A 13522-nucleotide genomic window follows, 5' to 3' on the forward strand; every position below is an offset into this window, starting at 1 on the left:
ACAAACTTTGCCGGTAAAAAAATGATTCTTTTTCATTAATTATGTTGACTTCTATTTTTATCTCTCAATATAAAACTATTAATATTCACAAATAATGTTCTCAAGAAAAGATACTATATAGTGCCAAGAATTAACAAATGGCTACTGTAAAAGAATCAGGCATAGATTAATTCCAACAATTTTTAATAGGTTACCTGTTTAGGTAAAGGTTTATTATGTTAAACAATATACATATTCAAAACTCGAAATCATTACTGTTGGTTATGTTAACTGAAATAAGTTACTGTTAAATATAAATTATTGTATTTTTTAAAATATTTTTTACATTAGTAAGTTCTTGCTTGTAAAGCTTTATAAATAGATTTAATTTACTTGTTATTTTTATAGCTTTTAAAAATGTTGCCATGTTATGTTTTGTACACAATTTATTGTTGCTCATTTAAAGTTTATTACTTTTGTTACATAGTTGCTTGTTATTAGTTTATTATATATTTATTTATAATTATTGTAACAGTTAATTGTTAATAATATTAACTGAAAAACATTTGGTTCTTTAATAATTAATTAGAGACTGTATATAAGTGAAAAACAACCTCATCAAAATAAAGAGTAATTAGTCTATATTTACTACAGGCAAAACTTTTTAGGCTTTTGTAGTTTTTTTGTCACAATTACATGTAACTTGACGCTGTATCATTCAAGTTTTTTTTTATCTAAAGATTTTAAAAGTTCTAGTAGCTTTATTTGAAATTTCACTATAAGTGTATTAAATTAAATTAATAAGATTACATAAGAGATATACAGGGGTGCTGAAAAGTCCCGGGACGGTCTAATAACTTTTGAACTAATTACAATATAAGAACCAAAATTTACATCAAGCTTTTGCTCATATAAAACTATTATTTTATGTATTTCACCATGATATCCTGCTTATGGGGGACGTCCCGCTAGGGGTTGATGAAAATTCTTAAATAGAAGCATAGGTCGAGTCGTACATCAAATTAAAGCTCTTTTAATTAAAAACATTTTGGCGAAAATCTGACGTAAAACAGTTGACGCATTACAAAATGGCGGACACTCAAAGATTATAAAATACAGAATTTTTCAAATGCAAACATTCTGGTTGTTAGAGAAAACTGAGACACTTAATCTTTTATTTTACTTCTTTTACTTCAAATCACTTACCAAAACAGTTATAACAAATGTTCAAAGTGTTTGCCTTCAGTTTGCTGACAATATCCCAATCGATTGAAGAACGCTGATGGGACGCCCCCCATAAGCAGGATATCATGGTGAAATACATAAAATAATAGTTTTATATGAGCAAAAGCTTGATGTAAATTTTGGTTCTTATATTGTAATTAGTTCAAAAGTTATTAGACCGTCCCGGGACTTTTCAGCACCCCTGTATATGTATAAAGTTTCCTTTTACAACTCAATTTTACTTAAAATTGAATTAAAATGTATTTTTGTTCAATAATAAAATTACTAATGTTTATGATCAGTGACCAAATAATGTTGTACAGTTGAGTATGAAACATAACTTTTTTTTAATTTTATAAAAAAAGATTTAGGTAAAATGTTATTCATACTTTTATTATTGAATCACTGTTTATTGACTATTTACCACCTAATTAATTTTCAATTTATAATTTTAAAACAAAATAATAAAAATACACAGTATTGATATTTTGTATTCATAAATACCCTACCATGATTAAACGTAACAATTAACTTTAGAATTGACTTTAGAATTGGCATGTACAAAAAAGTGACGTTTAAACTGAACTCACTTAAAGAACAAAAATAAGAAACAGTCTTCATAAGCCTACATTTGAACAGAAAATATTACAGGGAAAGTGTTTGGTGCTGAGCATAAACAAACCGTATGTGATATAATATCTTCCTTATTTCAATTACCACTAAGTCATAATTTGCACTTACTTATTGAGGGGTTGTACACACTGTCAGTGGCAGGGTTGTAAACCGTAGTCGTAGATGGGACGGGTGACGGACTGGGTGAAGGCGCAGGTCTAGAGGCAGGTGTGGGCAGGTTTGTAAATGAGTTCGGACCACTAGGAGGATTGGGGAAATTGCCTGTTGATGGCACACCTGGAGGAGTCGGGAAATTGACTGAGGATGGCGCACCTGGAGGAGTCGGGAAATTGGCTGAGGATGGTACACTTGGAGGAGTGGGGAACTGAAAATTCGAAGAGGGGTCAGAATGTGATGAATCTGATGGGGTAGGTCCAGAATGGTGGTAGTCTTCAAAACCTGAAAAGTCAAATAAAAAATAGCACATCAATGTTATTTTTATATCATGCTTCCAATTAAAATACAATAACATTAATATCAAAAATCAAGAATCAAGAATTTTATTGCCATTGACAATTTACATTGAATAGGCAAAGTCAACCTAGTTTGTAGTTATATAAATATTGCAAGAATAATAACGAGAAAGTACAGAATGAGAATCATTATAAATATAACTATTACGAAACAGTTAACCTAGACATCCCTTTGATAGTTTATAGATATATATAAAAAAGAGAGAAAAAAGAAAAAAAAAATTATTATAATAGTAACAATAAAATATAAAATTCAATCTTAGGCACAGTAAATTAAGTTATTTAGTTAAAATTGAACATCTATGTTACAATTTAAAAATTCATTTATACTATAAAATGGGTTTTGAAGAAGCCAATTGTATATTTTATGTTTAAAAGGTCTAAAACTAACAGACTTTGCACCATCAGGCAGCCTATTGAAAAAATTAATACAATTTAGCTTGAAAGAGGTGCCAGTTTTAGCCAGTCTATGAGGAAGTATATTGAGTTTATTCCCCCCTCTAGTGTTATAATGATGAATATTATTCCTAATTGGAAAATTCTGTAGGTTTGATTTAGTGTATAATAGTACTTGAAAAATATACAAATTGACAACTGTGGGAATCTTAAGTTCAATGAAAAGTGGCTTACAGTGATCTAGTGAACCAACTCCTGCAATATTACGAACTACCTTTTTCTGTAATAAAAGAATATTATTTATATGGGGAGAATGGCCCCAAGCTAGTATACCATATAGTATATGTGATTGAAACAGACCGAAATATGACATTCTTAAATATTCTAAGCTTACAAAGTTTTTCAATTTCCATAGTAGATAATTAACTCTTGATATTTTTTTACAAACTGTTTCGATATGCAGGGACCATTGTAACTTAGAATCTATATAAAATCCCAGAAGCTTAACAGATTCCAGATTAATTTCTTGTTTAAGGCTTAAAGTTAGGTATTGTGTTTTTTCAGGATTAGAAGATAATTTATTAGAAGAAAACCAGGAAAGAGCCTGCTCTTCTGCTAGTTCAGTAATCTGTTTTAAGTAATTAAGATCGTTGTGACGGGCCACTAAAGTGGTGTCATCAGCATAAATAATGGAATGAACATTTAAATTTTGAGGTAGATCATTTATATATACTAGAAAAAAGAAAGGTCCGAGAACTGAGCCTTGAGGCACGCCTTTCTCGACAGGCTTTACAGTTGAACATTTATTTTTTATTGAAACAAATTGACTCCTACTGAATAGATAAGATTGAATTATTTTTAAGGAGTTATCCTCGATGCCATAAAATTTGAGTTTATTTATAAATACTAATGATAATAAGTCTTTATTTGTCATACGGATATTTACAATAATTGACAACGACAGGCAAAGTCAAAAGAGAACAATAATTGATCTTTAACCTAAATTTTTATTTCACAAACTGCAATTTGCTTATATGGCTCTTATACGTTTACATTTATAGATTAATGGCACTAAATAACACTAACATAACATATTTAACAACATTTTAAAACAAAAATAAGGCAAAATTATATTAAATAAGCTAGCACTTTGCACTTTGTACACCAGATTAACAAAAAAAAGGTGACACATCTCTACTGCTCTCTGCTGGCATCACTACACACTATCACAAGTCCAGTACTGGTATGTCTAGTATTTTAAGTAACACTGTATTACGTTATTGTTTTTCTTACGATACCAATAAATAAATTTTATTACAATATATTTTAAATACGAAATTGAAGTGGTAATCCTAACCAGAAAGTTGTTTCTCTGTGGCCTAACTGACTACAATAGACTTAAGACTATATTGCAGAAAATGTATCACTCAAAAATAGTGCTGTGGGGAAATTTAGGGTGGTCAAACATATTTTGCTTCCCTGTACAAAAATACAAAAAGTAAGGGCAAATTAAATATTATTTCAATATCCCTGTTAAATTTATCATGCATAATTGGGTTATATCTATATTATTTCTTGTGCTAGCAAATATTTCAATTTTAATTTTCTTTTTGTTAAACTAATTTTAAAAACGTGAATTAATTAATGAAAGTAATTAATGATAATTAAGGTTATTTTGTAGGTGACTCACCGATATTGGGTTGTGATGCGGAGGAGCCAGGAGCTACCCCTCCTTCGTCCCCTCCGACCGGGCCTGGGACCGGTATCTCTCCATTCCTCAGACAGTTATGGATGTATGCAGCCTTCCACTTGGCATACTTGCAATTCTGTTGAATCTCATCTGTCTGCTCACCAAATGTACTCAGAACATCCATTAGAAACCCTGCTGTGTAGAATGCTTTTACAACATTTCTGGAAACAACAATTAACTTTGATAAGTTCCATTTAAAACTTTTTTACAATAAAAACCACAAAACACAGAAAAATCTATCCCTTGCCAACCTATCTCTGTGAGCAAACAAAATAGAATCAACTATGCGTAAAACAAGGGTTTCATGAGTGGTGTAGACTTAGCATCCTCATACCACTTCTACAACAGGATGGGCCAGAGGTTTTCTTTTTGTACGAATTGTACACAAACAGATCATTCCAGTTCTATCCTTGTATGAAAAACTTTTGTGTTGTGCGCGTTCGCACTTGTGTGTATATGTCTTTCCAAAATATCTCATTGATATTGCATATGCAATGTAAATACCTTCAGTGTGATTTTACAAACATTCACTACTTTTTTTTACTTAAAAACTTTACAATTCATTAAGAAAAATTGAGAAGATTTTCATTCCCAAAATTTATCCTGAAGTTAAAAATAAGAACAAATATATCACACATCTATAAATGCTCAACTTTTGTCAGCAACTATATTTACTTTTATTATAGTACATAAATATCTAAAATAGTTATTAGAAATCTGGTGTACACTAAAATGTTTAATAAAGAACTTTTAATGTGTTAGACATATAATTCATCCGAATTAAAAATATATCTAACAGCAACAGTTCTAAAAATGTCCAAACATTGTAGAGATAAATCTATATCTTACTTGTTAAACTGGCCTGCTCTGTCCTGTCCATCTGCCCACAAAAATAATTTCAGAGCGTAGTTCTCGATGTGAGCTTGTGCTGCAATATCATTTGTTATTGCCTCATTATCTGAGAGTTTCTTCTTCTCTTTCTCTAACCAATCCATCAGTGCCACCAACATGAGTCTCGCCTCATCTGATTTCTTGTCTATCTTCAATGCACATTGCAGTGCATAGACTCGACCTTAAAATTAATAATTTTACTATCAGTATTAATATTTGCACATAATGCTTAAATACTTATACAATATTATTTCTTAACAATATTAAACTGTCTGTAACAACTAATAATACAATACATATCTTTGTGTCATTTGTATGATATTTAAATAATGGCTGTAAGTACATTATGTGTCATTTGTATCACACGCTGTCAGACGTTTATCCATCAAATTAGTAAAAATAAAAAATAAATATTACGCTGTTTTGTTTGACAGGATAACAGGATTTTGGACATTTACCATCATTATGGTTACAAAAAAAAAAAAACATTTTGAGGATTGGAATCTATCCTCTTCGTCAGGTGGGGGAGGTTTTAGTACATTACAGCATAGAGACCAAAAAGAAGAAAAGAGGAGAAAGAAAAGCACTGCATCATGTCACTGGGTCAGGATGGTGATGGTGGTCAGGAGGAGGAAGGGGTAAAGGCAAGCCGCTTCTGATCCTATGTTTTAGTCTGCGACCTTAGTGTCATGGTGTATATACGAATTTTGTTGGTTGAGGTTTCTTTAATTTATAAAATCTTTTTAGGTTTCCTACATAGTTCTTTTTTTAATATTGGTACCCAAAGTGCTTTTAATGGCCATTATATTATACATATTATGACACATGTGAAGTAATCGTAAGTACTACGTTGCTCAAAAGTCGTTTGAATAAGTTTAGTTATTCTATATAATTTGAAACAAATACATCTCTTTTACATATAAAAGTATAGCTTCTCTATAATACAATTTTAAAAGCCTAAAACTTAATTCACTTTGGCATTAAATTTCAAAATCAATTCAAAGTAAAATAGTGTTTGGAAATAAATTCAAAGTTATTGACTAATGGCAGCAAGAACAATAATGATGTAAATGTGATCTTTGTTTCACAAGGAGCCAAACACATTTATCTTTGAAATTATTTAAATGTAAGTGAATGTTATTGTATTGTTTGTAACATTTTATAAATATTGAAAGCATAGATGGTTTTATTTTATTTATTGTTAATATATTAACTTTAAGATTAAAAATCAGCAGAACTATTTTGTTTTGTGAAATATCTATTAAGTTATTTGGTCCCACATCTTGTTTTGTTTTCAGTATTATTAGATAGTCATGTATATAGAGGATTTTATATTCGATAATCATGATGAGATTATGTTGTGTGGAGTCACTTATTATAATGCAGCCTCTAAAAGCTGTGCTACTTTGAACGAACATCAGCTGAAATTGGTCAGTATATTTTAGATTTTTAATTTTACAGCTTTTTAGCATTTTTCTTGTTTAATGAGTTCACCTCAGTACACGAAACGGATAGAGTACGATAAGTGGACCCGGTTTTTATATTGATATTGACAAACGATATTAGTTAATTATAACTATAGATATAATGAACCAATACTGATTTTTTAACAATACATTTTTTCAAATAGTAAAAGTATTGTCTTTTAGAGACAAAACACAGTCGTGGAGGACCATGAAACGAAGTTTAAAAAGTGGCATATCAGCTGACCTGCTTGCAGATCATCTATGTGGGTATTTGTACAGAATAGAAGTACGGTTTTCTAGGGAAGATGCTTTCAACAACTTCTTGAGAGCAGTTAATCACTGCTATCAAGGAGAAGATTTAAATAGGTACGCATATTTTGTATAGCTGCTGTATAATAGTGACTCCAACATAATCTCATCATGAATATCGAATGATATCGAATCCTCGATATACATTTGACTATCGAGACAATCGGATGGTGATTATTGAATGATATGGAATCGTCGATACTCATGACCATCCACAGTACTGAATGTAAAATGTCACACCAACTAAGCAATGATATTTCAAAGAACAATATAGTTTAACTAGTTTTCAATCACATAAATTAATGTATAAATATTGATATAATTTACAAATTTAAATATAATATAGGCAATACACTCACTTCTGAGACTAGTTTTTAAAGATTTCTTTGCGCTTATAAACAAATTTTGAGCCAATACTTGCATATTCATCGCCATTGCTCTTGTCGTTGTCACTAACCTTCTCTTACATTGACAAAATAACAACAGCTGGTAATGACGTCACTAATCTAAATAAAGAAAGCTGGCAATGAATAATAATTATGAATATCTTTAGGTAAAATGACGTATCGATATTTAAAATCGATAATTATCATCTGATTGTGTTTGTGGCCACTTATTATACTGTAGTATATTTTATGTGAAATTGTCTCTATTTGTATTATATGAATTATTTTCATTTCAAATATGATTGTTGTTATGACTATATATATGTTTATATAATTAATAGATTTAATATATCGGGTGTCCCACCAAGAGTTTGATATTATATTAACCCCTAAAAAAGAAATCTCGCACAGTTAGAGGCCGTGAGGAACGAGGCGGTCCCTGACCTTGAGCAGAGAAAGCAGTTAGAACCGGATTTTCAGTGGTGGGGACGGCAGACGCTTAGTTCGCTGCTATCTCTTTCACAGTAAACACCGTGCCATACGCGCCTTACTAAAAACATTATTTCTCGTGATATATACGTGATGTGCCAATTTCATAGTATTTAAGTACCGTAAGTTTAGTAAAACATGTTATGTACTGTTATAACAGTGTGTATTTTTACAATTTTTATATACTTAGTAAATATTTTTGTTATACATTTGTGAATAGTGTCGAGATGGGTGACAACAGAAAAAGCAAGGTCAGTGGTAAAATTTTACACAGCCAAGCTAGAGAAATAATTTTTAACTTGTACACTTTTATGAAAAGGGAAGCAGAACAAGGGCCAATATTATTAAAACAAGTTCAACAGCGTGTAGCAGAGGCCACAGGAATTTCTAAAACAAGTGTAAAAAGAATTGTGAGTGAAGAAAGAACCGCGCCGAGAAATGGTCCACGTTTCTCAACTCCCAGAAAAACATGGTCGAAAAAAATTAAAAAAAAACAGCTGTTGACGACTTTGACAAGACCGTTATACGGGGGACTGTTCATGAATTCCACAGAATAGACGGTCAACGACCTACCCTAAAAACTCTTCTTCCGGTATTAAAAGAAAAAATCGGGTTTAGAGGAGGAATATGGACTCTGAGACAAGTTCTCAAGGAACTTCAGTTTAAATGGAGAAAATCTAGAGATAACAGAAAACTTTTAATAGAAAAACACGAAATAAGAGAACACAGAGTTCGTTTCATTAGAGCTATAAAACGTTACAGAGAAGAGGGCCGACCAATTGTTTATATGGATGAGACTTATGTCCACGCTTCGCACACAAAGCCCCACTCATGGTCAGATGGCAGCAACAAAGGCCTCTTAACACCTATTTCTAAGGGCGAATATGGAATAATTGTTCATGCAGGTAATGAGAACGGATTTATCGACAATGCATTGTTGGTGTTCAAATCAGGCCAAAAGTCAGGTGACTATCATGATTGTATGAATTTTAAAAATTACAAAAAATGGCTGCAAGAAAAATTTATTCCAAATTTACCACCAAAAACCATCCTTGTGATAGACAATGCATCATACCACAATAAACAACTAAACCCCGCACCTACCAGCAATTCCAAGAAAACAAAGATAATTCAGTGGCTAGTAAACCATAACATCCCGTTCCATGACAAAATGCTTAAAACAGAACTCTATCAGATTGTGAAGCTTAATAAGAACCCGCACAAAATGTTTGAGATTGATTCCATACTTGCAGAACACGGTCACTCCGCTTTGCGCCTCCCTCCTTATCATCCCGATCTTAACCCGATAGAAATGATATGGTCACTGATAAAAAACCAAGTTGCCCTGAATAACACGACCTTCAAATTAAATGACTGCATCAATCTAGTGAGAGAAAAAGTCCAAGATATTACAAAAGAGGAATGGGCAAAGAGATGCCAGCACGTTAGAAATATTGAAAAAAAGTATATGGAACATGAAGTATCTATTGATGACATCACAGAATCATTCATCATAAATCTAGAAGCCGGCAGTAGTGATGACGACAGTGGAAGTGACAGTGAACACTCTAGCCATAGAGAAGACAGTGGCGGTGAAATGAGTGGAGTGGAAGTGCTTGAATAACATAAATGACAAGGAAGTGACGCAATTAATTTATTTGCTTATTAGGTTTAATAAAGAATATTTTATTTTGCAATCCTGAGATAATGAAACGTTAATAGTAAGTATTGATAATAATAAATAGATAAAACTACAGCAAGTCTCTTTCATATTTTTATGATATAAAAATAATGTACATTAACTTTTCATGACATAAACTAATAACATACAGTCAGACAGACAATATTATATATTTATGCTACTAGCTAACGTGTTGCTCAAAATCGAACAAAAGTGAAATGTGTAATTAAATACTAAAAACCAAACATTTAGTAAACAGCTGTTAAATTGTAGTTAGTAGACATTGATATAAAAATTAAATTTAGTTTGATCCAATGTTGAAGGATAGCTTCACTGTAGACCTTTACTGTATTAAAGTGATGCCCGTACTGTTGTTAAAGTTCTGAGAAGTATTAGCAAATCTACGTAAAGATGCCTTTAATTTGACACCTCAAACGTTAATATCTGTCAAGCCGTTATCGAATTATGATTTCGAAGAAAAACCCCTAGCGAATTAATACAACGCTCCTACTGGGCTAACTTTTCTTCCTAGAGTAGTACATCACTGGGCCGCTATCTTACACTTCCCCTCCACTGGCGAGCTATCCCACCATTACCCGCCTCTTCCCCTACTCAGGGCTCCGTTCGTTCCTCACGTCCTCTAAATCTGGGGATCGGGGTGGCCAATATAAAAAATCACTTCCATGACCAATCCAACATCCATGAAGGTTGTCATTTAGTAATCGCTTGACAGGATTTGAGGAGGAGCATCATCTTGTTGGAAGATTGCTTAGAACATTTCTGGAACCGTAAAAGTCAAAGTCAAAATTTCTTTATTGCCATAATAACATAAGTACATGCATTGGCTTGCGCTCAAAGTGCATAGGATTTTGCTATTGGTCTCTAGTCGTAGGCGGTTGGTCGACGAAAGCAGACCTATTGTGACCTGTATTCTGTAGTTTAGTTTTAATAATTAGTGTTGTGTTGAGTTTTTTATTAAGTGCATGCTTTAGAGTTAGTTAAGTTGACACACAATACGGTGGTTGTGATTTCTGAATTATGTATGTCACAACGCTCTGGTATGATTTGTTTATTTTAATCTAGTTTTTAATTATGTGTTTGGTTATTTATTTACCTGTAGAAGAGATAAGATTACAGATATCGAAACGTAGTGTTAATGATTTTATTTTGTATCACTGAACGATGGCAAATGTCCGGAAAATCTTGTTTCCTTCGCAATCCTTCCATCGCCAAAACCCAACTTCCAGCAAAAATTGTAGATGCTAAATTTTGGAAGTGGATAGACTATGAAAGGACAATAGCTGCATCACCAACCGTGCTTGCAAGTAAACTTCTCAACCAGTAATCCAGGATTTCTTTTTAGAATTCATGATGCTTTGAATAAAATGAGGCAAGACTTATTTATTTGCAACCTGTTCATACCTATTCCCAGTCATTGTACTGAATGTTGTAAGATAGCACCCCTATTACAACTGACAGCTGCCAAAACAGTAATTCCTTTTGGTGAGTAGAGTCTATTCAAGAATGTGTGGATTACCGGTGTTGTAATAATCACTATTATGCCTATTTAGGCCTACAGCACCATTTCGGTAGAAAGTGAACTCGTCTGAATAAAGAATTTGTGTATGGGAATAATTAGGATCTATATCATGAAACACAATGATACAAGAACAAAATTCCACTCTCCTGTCCGGATCATCTTCAAGAAGATTATGGAACACCAATTTCAAGTTCAACCTTCCTTAGTGATTTCGGTTTACCTGGAGAGTGGAGCATTAATGCGCTACTAGTACTTCTCTTTCCTCATTTGATCCTCTAGAGTACTTTTTTCAACACCCAGTTTCTAACAAATTGGATTGCTAGTTGGTTCAACTCCTAGATAGGCAAACCTGAAATTGTCTAATTGCTTCTGTAATGTTGCCAAAAGCAATAGCTCCACGCACAACAGTTCAGCACTTTTTGTTCAACATTAAAAGCCATTTCTCGAACTTCCATGTATCAATAAAACTGTAATGGAGGAGGTTAGCAATATTCTTCAATCAAACAGCTGTTTTCAACAATGAACGTTATTAAACAGCTGTTCTTTAAAAGCACAACGCATTAATCAAATCAGGAAATTCAAAAAATGAATTTTTATAGGAAGCAAAATGGTAAAAATATTCAATATGTCACCATTTTGCTTCTACAACTGTTAGGGAGCTTTAATTTCCACAGAATATTTTTAAAACCTACTTTATTAATTGTGCATAGTTTGAAAATGTTCAGTGCATAAATGGGCAAGTAATAGTATCAAATGTTTGAACTTCTTCGTGGGACACTCTGTATATTGAAACAATAGACAAACGGCCTAAACTTTGTTATTCGATCACCATTATTGACGATTCGATATATTACCCAACTTCAATGTTATATAATAATCGCACATAAAAATGATTATATACATTAACAATATGATTAACACATTGCAACAAAACAAAAACTTAACAGTAGCATTAAAAATAACATAACTAACTTTAACCTGGACCACATGTTAGAGATACTTTACAATACTTACAGCTTGCCTGAATAGCTGTGAGCAACCGCTTTTGTGAAATGGAGGAAAGGATTCTTACCCGACACACACTTCTCTGCGGTTCACACAATTACAAAGACAGTATGCCAGTATTCTATTCCTCTATTTCTATGACCACTCGCCAAGAACTTTCAATATCATACTCAACGCTATTTTCTAAATCTTCAAAAAATAGATAGCCTATTACTTGTTGTTTATTGTTTACTTTAGACATTTTTATACTTTATAAATACGTTGAAGTTATATGTTAAGTTAAATAAATTGTCACATTGAATTATTAATTTGATATTAGCAATTCAAACGTTTGATAAAAACAACCGAATAAGAAGTAGGCTATAGGCCGCTTAAAGTCTACCCATGTGAATTAAGTAAGTATCAATGATTACACTAATCAATATAAAAATTGGGTCGCCTTATCGTACTTTACCCCATCAAACATTTCAATCATTGGATCGTCTCAAGCAAAAAAATATTCGGTTTTGCCTTTACTAGGAGACAAAATATACTTAACACACTGCAGCCTACCTGCATTTTAAAAATATTATAAGATAAACTATAGTTATGTTAATAAGAATAATAAGTTAAGTTTAATACTTACACCAATAGCTAATAACTGAATCTCTTCCATCATGTTCTGAGGCAGTTTTCAAATAGTGTTGTATAGGCCTCAAAGAAGCAGGACAGGGTGGTAGCTGAACTGACATTATTACTTTAGTATATATTTCTCAACTAGAATAAAAGAACAATATTTTAAATATACTGTTTTTCAAATTTAATACCGCAAGTATGTAAGACACTACTAAATCTTTTACTTGAATAAATATTACTTCACGGAATGCATAGCCAATATACTCATCACTATAAACGCAAAATGTTATGTCAAGAACAACCGAATTGAACATATGATTCACTCTCCACAATCTACTCTCAATTCTCAATAGTCAGTTGTTTGTAATCAGCTGAAAAAAGTCTAAAAAAAGTGAGGTGAAAGTCAAAGGCAAAGGTTTGGATTGAAAGTTGAAACTAGTTCTGCTTCAGCGCTTCCATTTTAGTTGGCATTTTGTGAGCCAAATACTAATATCAGTACGTTGTTCAGCCATGTTTGCTTCATCAAACATCGATATACTTTACCGACATTATTTAAAGTACAATAAAGAGGAATTTAAATTCGATCATGTGTTTGGTTACTATCTTTAGACAAACAAAAAAACGGCTTATAAATATATTGCAATAT

General features: G+C 32.1%; 1 protein-coding gene across 1 annotated transcript; it reads right to left on the reverse strand.

Annotated features, from left to right (window-relative positions):
* Positions 1–1944: 1944 nt before the first annotated feature.
* On the reverse strand, positions 1945–13250 carry LOC124374691 (vacuolar protein sorting-associated protein VTA1 homolog; the record flags this gene model as incomplete). Its single annotated transcript, XM_046832862.1, is given in 4 exon segments — positions 1945–2274; positions 4435–4655; positions 5344–5566; positions 12887–13250. Coding segments are annotated over 4 exon segments (880 nt in total), but the record flags the coding sequence as incomplete, so codon positions are not given.
* Positions 13251–13522: the final 272 nt, after the last annotated feature.

The sequence above is a fragment of the Homalodisca vitripennis genome, unplaced genomic scaffold (genome assembly GCF_021130785.1).
Source record: "Homalodisca vitripennis isolate AUS2020 unplaced genomic scaffold, UT_GWSS_2.1 ScUCBcl_9625;HRSCAF=18176, whole genome shotgun sequence".
NCBI lineage: Eukaryota > Metazoa > Arthropoda > Insecta > Hemiptera > Cicadellidae > Homalodisca > Homalodisca vitripennis.